This window comes from Gracilinanus agilis, chromosome 2 (assembly GCF_016433145.1).
Source record: "Gracilinanus agilis isolate LMUSP501 chromosome 2, AgileGrace, whole genome shotgun sequence".
Taxonomy (NCBI): Eukaryota; Metazoa; Chordata; class Mammalia; order Didelphimorphia; family Didelphidae; genus Gracilinanus; species Gracilinanus agilis.
Genome location: NC_058131.1, coordinates 50,995,799 through 51,016,321, shown reverse-complemented (window position 1 = coordinate 51,016,321; position 20,523 = coordinate 50,995,799). Strand labels below are relative to the sequence as shown.

The following is a 20,523-nucleotide window of genomic DNA, read 5'->3' as shown; positions in this document are numbered from 1 at the left end:
GTAGTCACCATTTTTAATAACACATTTTTAATATCCATTATATTCATGTGCTACATGTTTATCCATTCCCTGATTGATTCCTATGTTGCATCCAGTTCTTTGCTACTATGTAAAATTTTTAAAATCTCTCTATATTTTAATATATTTAGGACCTGCCTTTCTGTCTTTGATTTCTTTGGAGTATATGCCATGTAGTGGGATGAAAGGGTATGGACATTTTAGTTAATTTTTTAAAGCAGAATTGTAAGTCCACCAACAAAGTATTTTGTGTGCCTGTTTTCCTGCAGCCCCTCCAACACTGACTCTTTTTATTTTTTGTCACCTTTGTTAATCTTTTGCTTATGAAATAAAACCTCAGAGGTATTTTGGTTTGTATTTCTTCTTAGTGATTTCCCTCCTAGATCTTTCTGAACAAGAAACCAGATTTTCTGTTTAAAAACAGAAATTCTGTTTATAAACTTGAGTGTTCAACCTTCAATGCAACAAATATTTATTAAATGCTTACTAGGTGCCAGGCAGTGTACAAAGTACTGGGAATACAAATGCAAGCCAAAAAGAGACCAGACTCTCCCTCCAAGACAAAATAACTGCAACATGGCAAATGGCAGGGTGGAATTCCTGTAAGATACAGGGTCAAGCCTCACCCAGAGTTCTCTAAGGAGGGTCAGAATTCCAGGGGACCCCCCACTAGAGAACTCTGGGTGAGGCTTGACCCTGTATCTTGCAGGAATTCCACCCTGCCATTTGCCATGTTGCAATAACAAAAGGAGCTGAACAGAGAAAGGAATGAATTGATGAGGATACCAATGGAAAAAGTTAAGAAAACTGCTAGTCATAAAATAATGGTTAACCTGTGCTCCTCCTTCAAATGGAGGTCAGGGAGGAAACAGCCAACTAAAGGAAGAGGAAGGTCACTGTGTAAAGTCTAGAGGTGGTGTGAGCTTCCCAGGTTGAGAGCTTTATGGGACCTTGTTAGATAAAGCCCAGGAGAGAAAAACTTGACTCAAAGGTTTCCTAGCCTGCCTTTCCTTACTCCCTCTTCCTACCCACCAGGCACATTGTTTTGGTGGGATTTTGAAGGTCTGGTATACATGTGAAGTTATCATTTAGATTTTTAGAAATTTAGTTTAGAACTTGAGCGATCTGGGCCAACATATTCCCTCTGTTTGGCCAATCACTTTCATCTTCTAAGAACTCTCTGTTGGTCCTCTTTTAGTCTAGTTTTTGATCTAGCTGGATCATGGTGAGAATTGGCCCCAAACTTTTTTTTGCAAGGGGTAAGGAAGAGACCCTTTTAGGAATAAATAGGTTAAATAATGTTCACAGCTATTCAGCTGTTCAGCTTCCATTTACCCTGAGGATATAGCACTGCCTCTGGCTTCTGATAAAAAGATTTAAGAAATTGTTGCCTGAGCTGAGGCCTTGTCCTTCATGAGGCTGGAATGGATGAGCTTTCTTTTTTTTTTTCATTTAATAATTTTTATTTTTTAGAAAAGTTAACATGGTTACATGATTCCTGCTCTTACTTTCCCTTTCACGAGCTTTCCATCTTAAGAGAGAATCCTTTGTCAGCACAAATGATTCTCCAGAGACCTAGACCATAGGCCCTAGTTTTGACCATATCCTCATTTCTCCCTTACTCTCCTCTCTGCTTCTTTGTGGCCTGATCTTTTTGGCTGCTCTCTGCCTGTTCCTGTTCACCCCATGTTGGTTAATGCTTTTGAGCTCACTACCATAGGACTTTCCTGTTCCTATGAACACATCCTTTCGTTCTTGGACTATAATTTCTGTGTGAACTCACTGCTCTCCTCATTCTTTCACATCTGCTCATAAGAATGTCTGCTGGACCTTCTCTTCTTCCACCCTTTTTTTTAGAGCAATTCTGTTGGCAGGACCCAGTTAATTTTAGCTGGTATCCGCCCATTCCAGGTTCTTCAATAATAAACTCTTTTGAATCCCTTCTCATATTCAGGCCCAAATATAAAATCCTCTTTTTTGGTGTTCAAAGCCCTTCATACCCTGCTCCAAACTACCTTTTGATCCAGTGGCACTGGCCTGAGCAGGAGTCAACATTTCCAGTCTCTGGACTTTTTCCCTGACTATTGATCATGCCTGGAATTCTCTTCCTTCTCATCTCTGAGTTCTAGCTTCTGGGGCTGCCTTCAAGTCTCAGCTAAAATCTCACCTTCCATAAGATGCCTTTCCTGATCCCCCTTAAGTGTCTTCCCTATGTTGACTCTTTTTTTTTTCTTGTATATATTTTGTTTCTCCATTGTTGTTTGTATACTGTCTTCCTTTTAGACTATGAGCTCCTTGAGAACAGAGACTTTGTTTTGCCTTTCTTTAAATCCCTATCCTTAGCACAATGTTTGGTTTACCCCTCTGCTGAGATGATTTACTAGTAGCTTCTTGGAGCTACATATGAGAGTTGAGTGAGAGGTGAACACCAAGGTGGATGAGCAGCCCCTAAGAGGATCCAGCAAGCCCTCACACCAGAGGTGCCAGGCCTTTTTGACACTCATATACCCTTTTTTTTTTCCTGTTAGAGTACAGTCCTGAAGGAGGAGGGGACATCTGAAAGGGTTGTTAGAATCAGGGGATGGGGTACCCAAACAGGTTCTGTCAAAGTGAACCCATTCACATTAATAATGAAATGTTTTCAATTTTATTCTCCACGAAAATGAGGTTCTAAAACTCTTTAGGTAACAATAGGCCAGCTTGATTTTTTGAACTTTTAAGTTAATCTTCATTTGCAAACTATTACTGGTGCATAAGTAATTAGGAAAAGTTCTCCACTCCCACCTTCTCCTTCAGTACTTTGAAAAGAGACTTCTACATAGCCACTTAATTGCCTTCTAGCTTAGCATTCACAGTGGGAAGAATTGCCCTGTGGCAGGATCCTGAGTCCATTGGTACATGTGCAAATTACACTGAAGTCATCAGACTAAATTTGGCTAATAGGGAAAACTGGAAAGAGCTGCAGGAGGCTTTGGGGGCAGCATTCCCAAGTGGACATTCTCTGTGGTTCACCGAAGGACCGGAGTTGAAAGGCAGCCGCCTCTTTTGCCCACTTAGGGAGCCCGCAGGTATATTAGGAGCTTGCCAGATTAATTAGGTTGCTCTTTGGAGGGAAAATAAATAAACAACTTCAGTTTGTCATATTAAAGAACCCAAGAAAGGCCTCCAGTGGGGATGGTGCTTTTATAGATTTGCACAAAGACCTAGACATAGGTCAAGAAGTAACATAAATGGTCAATCGATACCAGTAGAGAGAGAACCCACACTGATGAGGTTGTGGAACTTTCTGAGTGACCACTTGATCAATCAACCTTTTAAGAGTGCCAGCCAAAAGACAATAATGAAACCGTTCCTGTCTTCAAGGAGTTTGTATTCTATGAGTGGAAACAGCATGTGTGTGTATGTTTGTGTGTGTGTGTAGCTGAATATCCAAAATAAATACAGAATGTTGGATTTAAAAATCAGTCTGGCAGTCTACTGAACTATTTCTGGCCTGGGCAAGCTACCCCAGCCCCCAAGGTTTCCCAGCACAGTCTTCCTTATCTTCCCCTATCATAAACCTAAAACTGAAGCTATCTTATCTGATGAATATTAACCTTCTTGAGGAATGTTTGTCTATGTTTGCCTGCTTTACAATATTTGCCAATTTAATGTATATTTGCCAAATGCTTCCAGACCCCTGACCCAGAAACCCCCCTCCCCAGATGCTTCCTGACCACCTGTCCCTGACACTACCTTGATAATTATGTATGTACCAACCCCCTTCCCCAAACATTTCTATATAAACTCTTGGCTGAGAATTCCAAGGGGTCGTTCAGGCATGCCTCTCTGCCTAGCGACCCTAGCTATTATTGCTAGTAAAGAATCAGCCTCTTCTTGCATATTGCATTGTCAGTGTGATTCTTCCTCCGGCCATGATCGAACCTGGGTTAAGTATTAAAATTTGGGTACAACAAGAAAAACTCCAATTTAATTTGGGGAGGGGAAGGCATGAACATTTGGGGAAATGAGGAAAGGTTTTATAGAGAAAGTAGTTCTTAAACTTAGTCTTTAAGGAAACCAGGATTCTAAATAGCCTTGATAAGAGAGGGAGGGCATTCCAGGCAAAAGGGTGATATAGCCAGTCATAGACATGGGGTTGGGAAATGGAGTATCATGTAAGAGGAGGAGTAAGAAGTTCTGTTTAGCCAGACCAGTGGTTCCCAAACTTTTTTGGCCTACCGCCCCCTTTCCAGAATAAATATTACTTAGCCCCCTGGAATTTAATTTTTAAAATTTTAATAGCAATTAATAGGAAAGATAAATGCACCTGTGGCCATCACCGCTTTCCTGGATCGCTGTAGCACCCACCAGGGGAAGGTAGTGCCCACTTTGGGAGTCACTGAACCAGACCATAGAGTAGGTTTACAGGAATGATGTGCCACGAAATGGGAAAGAAATGTTGAAGCCAGGTTGTAAAGGGCAGGAGGCTTGTTAAGTATTGGTAGGAAGATGTCAATCTATCATTTGGCATGGCATTTGAACTTTTAAAAAGTAAATGTCACTCTCCTAGTATAAAAATTCACATGATTTTTTAAATTGCCATTTATTGTGTTATCATGTGATAGAAGGAAGCTTGAGTGTTTCTGCAGTGCTGACGAAAAAAGCCTTGTTTCATCTTTGAGTTCCAAGGGATTAGACTCCTTGATGACAAGAGTTGATCTTCCTTGAGCAGAGTTATTCATATTATCCAATAAGGTTTCACTTTTGCCTTTATTTTAATCATTCAAACCTTACCTTTAACATATTTTATTAGCATCTCAATTTTATTACATGGAATTTTCTTGTATATGTGTTTAAAAAAATTGTATTAATCTTTACTTTTTACATTACCTCTGTTTCCCAATGTATTCTTGTCTGTCCCAGAATGCCACCCCTTATAACAAAGAAGAAAAAAAAGAGAAAGAAAAAAAATCAGCAAGACGAATCTGTCAAAAAGCCTGATATCATACGCAAAACACACCTTTGGATCCACACTTGTGCAGAGAATCAGAGGGAGATTTCATCTCATATGTCTTCTTTAGGGCTAAACTTGGTCATTATACTTTAACAATTTTCAGTTTTGATTATTTTTTTCTTTGCATTTCCATTGTGACAGTCATTGTATATATTGTTTAACAGGTTTTTCCTTACTTTGATTTGCATTAGTTCATATAAGTGTTTCCATGCTTCTCTGTATTCATTATATTTATCATTCCTTTAAGTATAGTAATATTCCATCACATACATGTATCCCAGTTTGCATATCCTTTCTCTATAATAGCTGCATTTGCTTCTGAATTGAGTGATTCCCATGTATCCCAGTTTGCATATCCTTTTCCCAAATGATGGGCATTTGCTTTATTCTAGTTCTTTGCTGTCACAAAAAAAAAAATGCTGCTATAAATCTTGCTTTTTTTTCTGTGTCTCTAGCACTTAGCATGGTGCTTGACACATAGTAAGAGCCTAAGAAAAGTATTAATTGACTGACTGTGGTTACTATATAGTGCTCAGCACATTCACAATTCTTACTGTACACAGCTGACCTGCCTCCTTTTTCAGTTGTCCAGATCCTTCATGATAACTGTTTCATCTTTTCTGGTGTGCAGGTATTGTTGGTAATACATTACAGCCTGCTTACACCTACCTCTCTACTGCCTTTGAAGATCCTTCTGAAATTTTAATTCTTTTGAATTTTTAATATGCTATGATACATAGGTATGTTGCCACACCAGAAGAATATTGGCAAAAAGTGGACTTTTGTGGTAAGGAGCAAATTGAGATCACTGAAAATTCTGTTTTTTCCCAAATAGGATCCTATCCAATCTCCTCTTCTTCAGCTCAGGGTCTGGCTCGTTGTCCATCTGATGGGAAAGTGGGAAGTGGTTGCTAAGAATTAATCTCTGAATATTAAACACTTGAAAATACTACATTGCAAAAGTTTCCTTAGTTCATTTTTGTGGGTTACCTTAAGCTTTGAAAATGAAGCTAAATTTCACGTTAGCATTATTTGGAAGGCTATTTTAAATCAAATTTTGAGAAAAGTTAAGAGTATTCTGACCAAAATTTGCCTCTTTTTTGTGGTAAGGAAAATATTTATGTTTGTATAAATAGTAACATGTTTGTTTGTAATTCTTTTTGTAGTCTTGTACCTAGATAAATCTGGGTGAAATGTTTATCAATTTGAAACCTGTTCATATGAACTTATCATTCCGACATCTGGTTCATGCTCTGGCCTATTATAGGCAGGGTTCCTTAAAACTCAAAAAACATGCCCATCTCAAGAACCATCTGCACACAACCAGGGCAACCTCTTCAGGAAAGAATGCTCCAGTGTTCACCAGAGCTTTGGCATATGGGGACAAAATAGCCCTAGTTGACCACCGTGGACAGTACACGTACAAAGACCTTTACTATAGTAGTGTTCGCTTGTCGCAGGAAATATGCAAGATTCACAACTGTCTCAGTGGAGACATTAAGGGAGAAAGGATCTCCTTCATCTGCTCCAATGATGTGTCTTACGTCATTGCCCAATGGGCATCCTGGATGAGTGGAGGCATCGCTGTTCCTCTGTACAAGAAGCATCCAGCCTCTGAACTGGAGTATGTCATTCGAGACTCCCAGAGCTCTTTGGTCATTGCTGGCAATGAGTATGTGGATCTTCTAACCCCTATTGTTACCAAGATAGGGGTACCATTTTTGCCCCTTTCATCCACAGTCTGTGGCAGAGAAGCAGATGAGCCAACCAAAGAGCACACTCCCCAGTTAGAGTGGAACAATAGAGGCGCCATGATCATCTACACAAGTGGGACTACGGGAAGACCCAAAGGAGTTCTAAGCACACATCAGAATTTAAAAGCGGTGGTGAGTTGACTTGTTTGTGGTGTTGTCATAGTTTCCGCCCCTATTTGGGAGAAGATTTGTGTTTAACCAATTATTTTCTCAGTCTAGAATTTGCTCTTTTGTTTCATGTTTGTCTTTGCACCCTAACTCACTAACCCAATGCTTGGCACATTGATGTTAGACACTTAATAAATGCTTCCTAATTGATTAAAAGATACAGTTACATATAATTTTTTACTAACCGTTAATATCACTTTCAGAAGGCAAATAAGGTAAAATGATAAATGTATTAAGTGGCCGAAACTTATTTTAAATAAATAAAGTGACTTTATGGGAAGTAATTTGGAAAGAGTGTTGAGTTTGGAGACCTGAGTTCAAATCTTGCTTCTAATACTGACTGTGTGATTTGGGGTAAATTACTTAAACTCCCTGGATGCATTTTTCTCATTTATAAAATGAGAGGTTGGTTTAGATGGTCTCTGTTAACATTTCTTATTTATATGTAGTGGTTTCTGATTGTTTTTAAGGAAATATTTTTAATTAAATCATTATTTTCTCTTTAATCATTCTGGTGACCATTTCTCTGGAAACTTGCTTATTAGGCAATATGTGTATTTCAGATTGAAAAGCTCACACTGATTAAATGCTTTAAAAAATAAGAAAGCTTTTGATAGGACCTTGTAGCTCCATTTTCTAGGAGCTTTTTTATTTAAATTGTAGTCAGCATCCTTGATGTCTCCCTGTCATTTGATATTCTTCAATTCCTTGTTTATTCTTCCTTCCAGATCACTGGGCTTGTTGACAAATGGGCATGGACTAAAGATGATGTGATTCTTCATGTCCTTCCATTGCACCATGTCCACGGCGTGGTCAATAAGTTGCTTTGTCCACTCTGGGTGGGAGCTACCTGTGTTATGCTACCTGAATTCAATGCCAAAGTGGTAAGTCTGATGAGACTAGAAATTGACCTGGGAGAAATTCATTATCTGTCTCTATAATTTGGTTTAATAACCCAGAAGATGCAGATTATTTTCATATTCTTTTTTTTTTTAAATCCTTACCTTCTGTCTTAGTATCAGTTCTAGGACAGAAGAGAGCTAAGGGCTAGGTCATTGGAGTTAAGTGATTTGTCCAGGGTCACACAGCAATTAAGTGTCTATAGCTAGATTTGATCTCAAGTCTTCCTGACTCTGGGCAGGCCTTGCATTCTATCAACAACAACAACTAGCTTCCCTGGATTGGTTTAGATGACCAATAAGACACTTATAGCTCTAAATCTGTGGTTCTTTGTACTTGTCAGTTACCCACAATATCCCTGTCCTTCACCAAGGAAAACTGATAGTTCTCCATTTAACACTATATAAATTTGGTTTGATTATACAATAAAATGTACCATGTAGGTCATAGAGTTTATGCCTTCCTGAGTGAAGCAGGAAGATTGTTGAGGTGACCGAACCAGAGTAATTAAATGTACTGTCTAGAAAAGATATATTTCACTTATCTGAACAAATGGCTCTAAAACAAATTGATATGAAGAGGATAGTATTTTCTGATTGATTCGCATTATAATGTTATACTACCCCCAAAGAGTTTTATTCATGGGAAAAAATGTTAAAACATTCCTGAAGGGAAATCTTAATTTTATGACCAAACATTAATAGCAGTTCTCAAAATAAATCATAAAATGCAAAAATTATCTTGTCTTGACATTTTAAACAAATATTATACATGAAATTTTATTGGCATTTGGCTAAATTGCTTTGTGCCAGAGAGGCCTATGAGGCTACCTGGCTCTTTAAAGATTTGCCAAGGCAGGGCATCTCTGCTTCCTGCTTGCACTTAGCACAATGTAGGCACTTACCTTTTTGTTGGCTTGATTGGACTTGACTGCCTGCAAGTCTAAGGTGGATTTATCTGCCAAAAGTTAATCTCCTTTGTTTTATTTGAAACATTTATTTAATTAATTAATTTAGAATATTTTTCCATGGTTACATGATTCATGTTCTTTTCTTCTCTTCCTCCCACTCCCCTCCCATAGCCAACCAGCAATTCCACAATTTTACATGTATCATTGATCAAGATCTATTTCCATATTATTAATATTTGCCTTTGGGTGATCGCTTAGAGTCTACATCCCCTAGTTTATCTCTTTAAGTATATAAAAACTGATATTTATTTTGTTATGAGATTAAAATCCCACCATTAGGATTTCTTAAAGTTTATTTAAAGAGCCCTAATTTACTTTACATGGCCTCCTTCACTATAAGGATTACCTTTCCTGGAGAGCATTTGTCCCCCAGTGTTTTTTCTGGGATGTGTGAATTTCATCATATCTTTGTGATATAACTTTTCCCAGCAGTGCTAGAAAATTGTGAATTATGGAAGACCACAAAGCTCAGAAGAACCAAAAATTACAGGAGATCCAAAGAGCAGTGAATGGTGTCATATTGACCATCAGTAGACTGCACATATTCCAAGTGATAATCCATGTCCTAGATTTGGTGCAAAAGATATCATCTAAGATGTTTGGGTTGGTACTAGCATCTAAAAATGGGGGAGACTGAGACTGTCCCAAAGTGACACTGGTATCACTGACTTCTAGAAAACATGTAGGAAGGCCTCTGCCATGTTGGATGAATCCTCTTTGGAGGCTTTATGGAAAGACATATACAGTGGGAATATGGGAAGAGAAGGCACGAACACAGGTGAGAGCATGGATCCAAGATGGATTTCCTTAAAGTATCTGTGTTGGAAAATTCATGCATCAGTAAAGGTTTTACCTTTTTATTCCCACCCCTCCTCTCCCCCACACATACCATTTGCATGCAGAAGAAGCCAAACTTTCTTTTGTGGTCCAAAGCTTTGATCTCTATTCCTGAATGACAGGTAAAAAAATAAATTGTGCTCCAGTAAGAGTCCTTTTAGAGGATATTGTCATTTTTCTTCATTTCACTAGATTACTCTGTTGAACAGTCCACAGCATTGTCCCTTTCTGGGGCTGTATGTTCGATAATCTTCATTATCACATTTATATTGTTTCAGGGTTTCTAAAGCTCTTTCCTCATAACAACTCTGTGATGTACCTAGTGCCAGTATTACTATTTGCATTTTACAAATGAGAAAATGGTGGTTCTTTTGGTTCATAAGTGTGAGAGCCTACATTTGATACTGGGTTTCCTGACCCCAGAATTTTTACTCTTTGCCTCTGGCCAACTGTTCATCTCAGGTATGTCTCATATATGCTTTATGAAGACATCTAGAGGCTATTTCCAGGTGAACATGAAAGTCTCACCAAAGTTGATCACTGGGTTGTCTGTTTCTTGATACTAGTGGAAATATTTTCTCTTTGAGAAAAGGATACATCAAAATATTACAAAACACAGACACAACAAATGAATATTGCTTGAATAATTAGAGATTCTTGTATATATGAGATTCCAGTGCTCCCCATTCCCAGTGCTTTGGATGTCTTTTTTGAACACTGCCATTATGTCTCTGCCTCCCCATATTCCATCCCAGTGATGAACCACTTCAGCCTAAATGACGTGTTGGAGTAATTAATGAAGGGAAGAGGAAGGGTTAGCCTCAAAGATGAGATGGACCCAAGCTGTACGCACACTTCTCAACGTCCTGTGGCATTTAGTGATTGATTGCCCCTTCTACACTCATGTTTCTCAGTGTTGCTCTCCCGACATCCTTGGATCAATGAGCTGACGTTGAAGAATGGGTTCTGGAGGAGGGAGGGAAGAGGGGCACCTGAGGCTGCTCACAGCACTCAGCGGGGATTGACAGCTAAGGGCAAGAGAGGACAGCAATTGAGGACATTTTATATTGACCCTGAAAGCTGACCTTGTGCAGGTGAGGGTTTGCTGAGAGGCTGTTTGTGATGCAGACGCCACGGGCAGCTTGGTCCCCAGAGCTCTGCTGGGCTGTTGGGTCTCTGAAGGATGTAAATTGCCCTTTCCCCCCTCGCCTCCTCCCTCCCTGTTTTGAGGGCCTCCCCTGGGAGTAGAGTGGTTTGATTGGCACTACAAAGAAGCCCACAAGGGTAAATCAGACTTTCTTGTGTAATTTAATGCAAGCTGCCTTTCAGTTCGAGCCTATTTTCACCAGCTGTTTACGGAATGCCCTTTGCTACTGAAATCAACTTTCAAAAAAGCAGCACAATTTCAATTGAGGTTTTCTTGGAAGGACTGGGAGTTTGGCTGCTTTAGGTTTTTCTTTCACTGCCCCTTAAGAAACCAGTCGATTAGAGTTTGATAAGAAAAGAAAAAGAAACCTGAACGGTTGGTAAATCACTTGACACATGGACTGAAATAGGGTAAGGGACTAGTCAACTTCAGACATATATGTCCTTATGTGGAGGCAGATCAAGAGAGTTGTGGTAGTTGACTCATAATTTGTGGCATTTTATTATATCAAATTAATCATTCATTATCATAAGCAAATATGGACTTCTCAGGTCCAGGCCGATGTTTGCTTAGTGTCTGTGAGATCCTGGCAGACTGAGTCACATTAAAACTTAACAAAGATGAAAAGAATGAACTTTACAAGATGGTGTCCTTTGGAATGGCATGCCAGACTTTGACTTTTTAGACTAGTGCTGGTAGTCTTGATGCTAACTTATTGCGGGGAAATTAAAGATTAAAATGGAAATAAGTAGGGTTAATTTTCCCTTTCAGTCAAGACAGATTCTCAGTCTAAAGACCAGCATTTTCCAGACTGAGCTTTAAGTTACTGATGGCCACTATTCTCTCCCCTCACCTTTATATTTGTCCCATGAGTGTCCTCTTCTTTATTCTTCTGGAAAATGGGGATCTGGACAAATAGCACTGGTTATTTGTGAAGGAATATATGGAAAACACATCAGAAATGAAGATTTTTATGCTATGCTAATTTTTAACTTAAGCATTTCTTGAGAATGAATTGTGTGTAGGTATGGGCAAATCATATGTATCATATAAGAACATAGAGTTCAATTATCTTGTTTATGCATTGGAGTTTTATAAAAAGATGTGGACAAAATTTGTCTCAGATAAAGAATGGATGAGCTATGATTTGTACTAGTTAGAGGGAGTGCCCACATTGATTTCACAAATCTCTTGAAGTTAAAAGTACATAGATGTGGTGGTTAGGTCCATTTTAGGGAATGTCATGTGACTTAGAATGGAAGGAAGCATTTTATGAGATGATGCTAATGCCATGGTTGCACTGTGTCAGGGCCAAGTGAAAGAATCAGCAGTTAAAACCTGCTGCTTTCTAGGCAGATATGTGATATGGTAAACAGAGTGCTGGGCCTGGAGCCAAGAAGATCTAAGTTTAAATATGGCCTTAGACACTAGCCATGTGACTCTGGACAAGTCACTTAACCTTGTTTTGCCTTAGTTTCCTCATCTACAAAATGAGCTAGAGAAAGAAATGACATCACTTCAGTGTCTTTTCCAAGAAAACCCCAAATGGGGTGACAAAGATCTGAACTACTGAAAAATAATTCAACAAAAATACTTTCTCCACCCTTAGAATTTTGATTGTCAAGAGAGCTTTGGCTTTCAGGAGAATGGAGTCTTCAGCTGATTGACCACGGTAGAACCATCCTTAGACAGAAGCTCCCCATGATTTGTTCCTTTTCTTCTAAGATTGAGAGTTTTCTCCTCTTTTTAAGTCTGGACCATCTTCCAGTGCCATACCCTCTCTTAGAGCCTTATATAATAAGAATTGAAATTAAAGATGTAGGGTACAAAAGCTTCTTTCCTGCAATGGGAAAAATTGGGGAATACAAACTAGATGAAGGTAAATTACAAGCATTTGGCTTGGTACGGCTTGTGGTAGAGCTCTGGTTTATCAGTTCTAATTGGTTTACTTCCCAGGGCAGCTAATTTATTTAATAGAAGATCTCACGCAGGCAGAGTCTTTTCTGGCTAGGCTCTCAAGCCACCCTGCCCACTCTGTTCTTCTGCCTTTGCCAAACTGGCCATTCTTTCTTCCTCTGAGTTTTATGCCTCAACCCCCATGGATGTGTCAGTGGCTCCTTTCCCAACCCTTACTAGAAATTGAGTCTGCCTAATTTAAGTTAGCTCTGAAGGCTATTCTGATCCTCTTTCTTCACTTGGTTGGTACTTTATTGGGATAACATTTCTTACTCACTGGCATGAATCCATACCTATCTTTAGTCTGTCATTATCCAATGAGTGCCCCTGAATTCAGATCCTTGCCATAAAATGATGTTCTAAGACAACAGAACTACGCTTAGAATATACTCCTGTTTCAAAAGTACTTTTTCATCTGTGGCTTCAAGAAACTGTAGCATGTATAGAGGCCACACTATGGTAAAATCGTCTTGGCTAGCTGGCTAACCCAGGCTGAAGGTAACCAACAGGCCTCAAACCCATTAGTGAATTAGGGAGATGTCTACCCAAAGCATGTGAAGACTTCCCCTGGTGATATGGGCAAATGAGAACAGTTTGTTCCAATTGCCATGAGATTCTGAATGCAGGACTTAAGCAACTGCACTAACACAAAGATAATGGCAGTTAATGTGCCAGCATTAGTTGCAAAGGATGAAATAGAGTAATTTAGTGAGGAACTTGGTAAGATCTTCCAAATTCAGTCAAAATAATAATAATAATTGGCATTTATAAAGCTCTTTGAAGACATTCAAAGCACTCTACAAATAACATCTTATTTTGTCCTCATAACAACCTTAGGGGTAGGAGTTGGGGGGGTAGGTTTCAATCAGAAACACAATATAACTGGGCTAGACCAAACAGAGTTGATTACCTTATCCACAAGTACAAAAAGGGCAGATCCTGGTCAGGTCACAAATCCCCAGTTGATGAACTAAAGCTGGAGACATAAGTAAATCAAAGAAAACACTAACCATTCTGTGAGGTATGGTGGAGATTCTCCCCCTTTCCCTCAACTCCCCAAAGGGAGAGAGTAATTCTTTAACAAATGAAAATATAGACGCAGAAGGGAAAAAATGATTTCTACATACTACATTAATGCTTCAAAGAAATGAAGCAAGAGATTTTTTAAAATGGATCTTGGAGGAAAAAGGAAGAATAAATAATTTTGAACAGATGTTGATAAACCATATCCAAGAAATGGACTCCCTGAAAATTAAAATTGAACAAACAGGAGTCAGCAACTTTAAGAGGCAGCAAGAAATATTAGAACAAAATCAAAAGATTGAAAATGTAAGCTATCTAATATAAAAAACAATTGACCTAAAAAATAGGTCAAGAAAAGGTAATTTAAGAATCATCAGACTCTAAAAACTATGTTCTTGGATCTTCAGGGTTTTCTATGTCCTCTTAGAGAGCAAGGGGCCTTAGAACTTCTAGGCTGCCCCATCTGAGTGCCACTACTACATTGGGCACTGCTATTCTCTGAGGCTTCTATATTACCCTCATTGAGCTTTCTGACCATTATGGGCCTTTCTGACTTTCCAGAGGAATGGTGGATGGAGTTCCTTTGCCTCTTGCTGCCTCTGGGCACAGAACCCTACAGGCTACATGTGTCACTGACCTGGCTTGGTTTCTGAGAAACTGCCAGCTTGTATGCTTGTATTGATTCTGGGGCTAGCTTTGCTGGTAGCCTCCTTCCTTATTGTCCATGAGTTTCTGGTCAGCTTTTTGTATAATTCTGTAGTGAAAGAAACCACTTCCTGTAGTTTCCAAATGGATTTCCTGATCATTATTGAGCATCTAGGTGGCACAGTGGAGAGTGCCAGGCTGGAGTCAGGAAGACTCATCTTCCTGAGTTCACCTGTGGCCTATTGGTTACCTTCAGCTCGGGTTAGCCAGCTAGCCAAGATGATTTTACCATAGTGTGACTCAGTTTCTCATTTTTAAAATGAGATTGAGAAGGAAATGGTAAACCACTCCAGTATATTTGTCAAGAAAATCCCAAATGGGACCACTAAGAGTCAGACATGATTGAACAACATTGAATCTATTATGAATTTCAAGTTTTTACTGAAGTAGATATGTGAGAGCTGGTTGGCCTGCCTCTGTTCAGGCCTGTATTTTGGCCAGAAGTTTTTAGAACTATCTTGACATGTCTGTTAACTATCTCATATTATTCTTATTTATGTTCTTCTATAGACCTTCCACAGAGTATCTACCAAACATGAAGCCTTCTTCTAGGTCTTGTTAAATTTTATGGGTAGCACTTGGCCTGTCTGTCATCTTTCCTCTCACTATATGACCAGGCTGATCCCATTCACAAATCATACATCTCCTTGATGAGTTCTCTTCTGCGATTTCTTAATCATTGGTAATCCACTAGCCTTCTTATGTCCCCCATGCATATCTTCATTGCCATTTGGAGCACCACAATTCCTCAGAGACTGTGATGGTGTAAAACCCTCAGCTCTTCAGCATTGCTCAGAGAACTTTTTTTGTTGAGAAGTTGGATCTTTGTACTGATGAGCAGCTTGAGGATCATTAAAACCATGGCCCGTTTTTTCCTAGAGCAATCCAGAAAACTTTCTTCCTCCTGTTCAATTCTATGCTTAACTCACTGTTCACTTACAAGGCCTGTAACAAATATATATACTGATGTACAGACTTCATGAGTCTGGTCTTCCAACTGCTTGTCCTAGTCTGAAGAATAGATATTTAGTTTTCATTCTTTTTGGTTTTTTATTTCCTAATCCACTGGACATCTGCTCAGTAACCTCACCAACAAACAGCTTTTCTTCTCCCCTCCAAGGCTACCATTCCCCTATATGTTGTCTTCCTTCAGTCAGAACATAAACTTTTTTAGGGCAGGGTCTGTTTTTCTATCTCCAGTGCCTACCATGGTATTAGACAGATATAGTAAGTGTTTAATAAATGCTTATCTACAGCACTTAATAAATGCTTATTCATTCATTATCCATTCCTGTATAGAGTATTACATTGATTTATTTTAAATAATTATTGATCTCATTGTGGAAGCTCAATAGTATTCCAAGATCTGATGCAATCAGCCCAGAAGTTTCTGATGAACCTCCCTATAAGGGATCCCTTTTCCATTTGGACCTTGATTAAGTATTTTTGCATGTATCTACAGAATATTTAAAGATCTCGAGGTAAGCAGATCCTCCACAGAGGTAAGATGGGAAGACATGGATAAGATTCCTTCAGAATGAGAAGGAAGTCCAGGAGATAGGCTCTGATAGAAGAGTTCCCATATTAATGAAGACATGGACCCAGCCAAGTACCAAAGAAACAGGCCTAGAACAGGGTCATCTGGATTTTTACAAAAGATAAGGTGTATATAGTGCTTACTTACTCAACAAAGGAGTCTTCACTTTCTCAAAAGATTCCATGTAAAATTCCTTTAAATGGCCAGCTGACTTCATATTTAAATCATATTTTTTATTTATTTAAATTTTTAAAATTTTTATTATTTAAATTTATTTAATTTAATTAATTAAATTAGTTATTTTAAAATATGATTTTATTTGGGTCCCATTTTCCAGAACATATTCATGTTGCGAAGTGAGGCATATGTATTCACCAGGCACCTATAGTAGAATCCTTGATTGGACAGTTTTGTTTCATTTGCTTTGTTCCTCTTTATGAATCTTGTCCCTGATTTGAAGAGAAGAGGCAGAGGGAAGATGGGAAGAAAGAGGAGGGAAGAAGAAGGGGTAGGGAGAAAGAGGGGAGAAAGGTAGAGAATGGAAGAAGGGAGGGAGAAGGAGATAAGGAAGGAGATAAGTCAGTTTTTTAGAATTGATAATGAAGTTATAGTGGCTGGAAAACTGGAGTTTTACTCTGTATGCTATTATTGTGTGTGTGTGTGTGTGTGTGTGTGTGTGTGTGTGTGTGTGTGTGATTACCTTCCTTGCCACTAATTATAGTCCTATCTGATTTCTATGTGCGCCATAGTACAAAAGCATTTTTGTTAAGTTTAAGGGTTCATATCATTCAGTATGCCTAATAATAGTACTGGCTGGCATTTATATATAACTTGAAAGCTTCCAAACTACTTTATATGCGACATGTTGCTTGAGCCCCAGAAGAACCCTGTTAGGTAGGGATTTGGGAAGTCTTATTCTCATTTTCCAGATGAGGAAACCAAATATTAGAGAGGTGGAGGGACTTGGCCATCCCTGATCACATAACAAATGAGTGTCAGAACTGAGACCTGCACCCACATCTTCATAATTCCAATTCCAGCCTTCTGTCCATTATCCCATATTGCCTAATTGGCTTTTATTATAGTTATTATATTACCCATTCTTATAGTAAAAGTGAAATTTTGGAAATTTTACTCCCATTTCTCCCAAGTGTTTCTATTTGTTTCTTTGGAAACCAATTATATATCTGTTATACCTAGTCACTCATCTAAGTGCCTGTGTCTTGAATGTGGGCAATAAATGTGTTTTGTTATCATGTTGAAATTTGTATGGCTGTTTCCAGTATAGGATTATAGAGTTTAAGGATGAAATGGAACCTGGAGGTCATCTAGTCTGACCTCGCTTTAGGTAGAACTGAGACAATAAGCAATAAAATTTTGTCCCAAAGCCAAACAACAGTAACTAGCATCACAAAAGATACAAAGATGGAATTCAGAACCAGGTCTTCTCCTTTTAATTATGCTATCTCCACTACACTGCACTGCCATCAAAGTGATTCCATGGGTTGGTGTATTCACTTTTCATCTGGTTCTTGTTTATGGTTTTTTTGCTTTAGTTTTTTGTGGGTTTTTTTTGTCCTTCTTGGGATACTGACCATATGAAGAGTTCTGTTGTGGAATAACCTTATGGGGAATGATCCTATAAAATGAAATATATAATTTTATATTTTGGGCACCAGAAGAAAGCACAAAACTTACATTGGTTCTTATATTTACCAGTACATTGCTAAGGGAGGAGTCATTTCCTTCCACCCACAAGCATTTGCTTTCCTTCCAGAAGTAAGAATTAGTAAGAAAGTAACAATAGAAAATAAGAAAAATCTCTGAATTTATTATCCACAAAGACATCAGACACTGTTTCCAGACAATATTGAGCTAGTTATCTGTGACTTAATTGTAAAATAATTCAGTTAAATCTCAAAGAAGAAATTTGGAAGAAGGGTAGGTAATTGATGGGTGGATTGGGTTTGATAATTTCTTCCAAACCTTGACTCAAACAAGTGATAGAGTGTTGCTTCTCTGTAAATCTGTCTTCAGCCCTTAGCATCCTTCCTAAAGTAATATCTTTCGATGTGTGGGGATAAAATAAAAAAGAAAGTCAGAGCCTGTCATGTGCATTTATATTTCCAGGTCTCAGGGAAAACACTTGCTTCTTTCAGTATGCCTGTAGCATAGTAAGGGTTTTAAAAGCTTTAGCCTGGAATGCAGAGGGACCATCAAGTAACGCTGATGAATAAATGATTAAAACCTAAGTCATGGGGAGTGCAAACAGTTTCAGGTTCTAGCAGACATGAGGATGAAGCCACTGATGACCTGATTTCCTTTTGAAGAAAGGCCTGTTTCTAACTCACATATTGCTAAGAACAGCTTGTGTTGAGCTAACCACTGAGATTTCCACCGTTTAAGAGAGAGCAGAGTTCTTTGAGCACTGCATGGAGACTTGGTTTCCATGTCAATAGAAAAATACATTTAATGGGGTAGTGTAGAAATTATACCATTCTCTTCTGCATGCTTGTCAGTGGTAGGTAGTGTCCTGGAATTCCTTCATATCTGGGATTCCTCTAGACCTTGTGATTTTATGAAAATAGATTCCGTTTTCCAGGTGAGAATTGAATACAATCCCAGGATCCTATACAACCTCTTAACAAACAGCATTGTTTTCCTAAAAATAGCAAAGCTTTTGAAATCCAGAAGAGAGAGGGAAAAAAAGGAACTTTCCCTTCCCCGAACCAGTTTTTGATTTAATTAATTTCACAGGATTTATTTAATTTGTACATTTATTTTATTAATAGAAGTTTGTAAGATCTAGAGCTGAAAAGGACCTTCAAAATAATCTAGTCCAAATCAATTTTCAGAGGAGGAAACTGAGACCCAGAAAGGTTAAATGGCTTATGGTGGGTTACATCACTGGGATGCAAACTGTGCTACTCTGACTCCCAGCGCTTTTCCCATGATAGCTTGCTGTTTTTCAATGTAGTTCATTTCAACAAACATTCAGCGATGTTTTCAGAGTGTTCAGAGTACTGTGCTAAGTGATGGGGAGAGATATTGAGTTTCAAAAAGACAGATCTAGTAAGGAGAAAACATACTCCTATAGATGGATGGATGGAACCATTCCAAGTATGGAAATGAATACTTGATGCGTTTATCCAGGTCCAAAAGAAGGTATTCTGTGAGATTGGAGGCTGAAATGACCATTACTGATGCTCATGGAGGAGTGCCATTGAAGTTGGGCTTTGAAGGATGGGAATTCTTCAAGGACTAATAGAGAGAAAGACATTCTAAGTTTTTGGAACTGCAAGAGCAAAGACACGGGAGCAAGAAAGAGAGGACATGTTTGAGGGGCACAGAGAATCATTTATTTCAAGCCTGGAGGAAATAATAAGAGATGAAGGTAGCTGAGATAGATTTAACATCAGTTTGGAATGACTCTGCTTTGGTGTTTTCTCTGGTTGTCCCCCAGGCTTGGACTCTCTCCCTCTTCACCTCTCTCTGTTGGCTTCCCTCACTTCCTTTAAGTCCCAGATTTCCCAACCCTTCTAAATTCTAGTGCTTTCCCTTTGTTAAATCTTGGTCGTGTATATTGGTTTGCTTGTTGTCTTCCCGATTAGATTAGGAGCTGCTTGAGAACAAGAATTGTCTTTCACCTCTTTTGTATCTCTAGCGCTTAGCACAATGCCTGGCATTTAGTACATTTTTATTGACCAATTGACAGAATTCAGAGACCATCATATGCACTGATGAATAAAGCATCAAAGCCAGAGACAGGGTGAGCAAAAAGTTTCAGGTTTGAAACAGTAAGAGATAAAGTAGCACCAGTTTGTGAAAAGCTGTAAATGCTAAGCAAAGAGATGTGAGCCTGGAGGCAGCTGGGTGGCTCAGTGGTTAGAGAGCCAGGCCTAGAGATGAGAGTTCCTGAGTCTGAATCTGGCCTTAGATTCGTCTAGCTGTGTGACTCTGACCAAGTCACGTAACTCCCATTGCCTAACCCTTACTGCTCTTCTGCCTTAGAACCAATTGATTCTAAAGCAGAAGGTAAGGGTTAAAAAACCAAAAAAAACTTGAACTTTATTCAGAAGATAATAGGAAGCTACTGAAGATTTTTGAGCAAGCAACATGACTATACCTATACATAGGTTTGATAGTAATAATAAGTAAAGGCTAGAGGATAGTAAGACTACAGCTCAACCTATATTAATAACAATAATGGCTATCATTTATATAGTGCATTAAAGTTTACAAATATCTCATAACTCCCCATCCCTATTTTACAGTCAAGGAAACTGAGACAGGTTAAGTGACTTGCCCAAGGTCATGAAGCTGTAAGTATCTGAGGCCAGACTTGAACTTGGATCTTTCTGATTCCAGTTCCAGTGCCACATCCATAGAGCCAGCTAGCTGCTTATTAAAGAAATTGCCACTCAAGAAAAAGTTGTCATTTCTTCTTCATTAATTTAGTAATGAGAAATACTTTTGAGTATTGTGGGTAAGTAAGAGGTGCTGAACTAAACT

The 20,523-nt window shown here is 38.7% G+C and overlaps 1 protein-coding gene across 1 annotated transcript in view; it reads left to right on the top strand.

Annotated features, from left to right (window-relative positions):
- ACSF3 (acyl-CoA synthetase family member 3) overlaps nt 1-20,523 on the top strand; it is a 219,483-nt gene that overhangs the window by 20,327 nt on the left and 178,633 nt on the right. Inside the window, exons 2-3 of the mRNA XM_044663171.1 lie at nt 6,181-6,900; nt 7,665-7,820. Of these exons, the coding sequence (XP_044519106.1) occupies nt 6,208-6,900; nt 7,665-7,820 (849 nt within the window). The 5' untranslated portion in view covers nt 6,181-6,207. The remainder of the gene's footprint in view (nt 1-6,180; nt 6,901-7,664; nt 7,821-20,523) is intronic.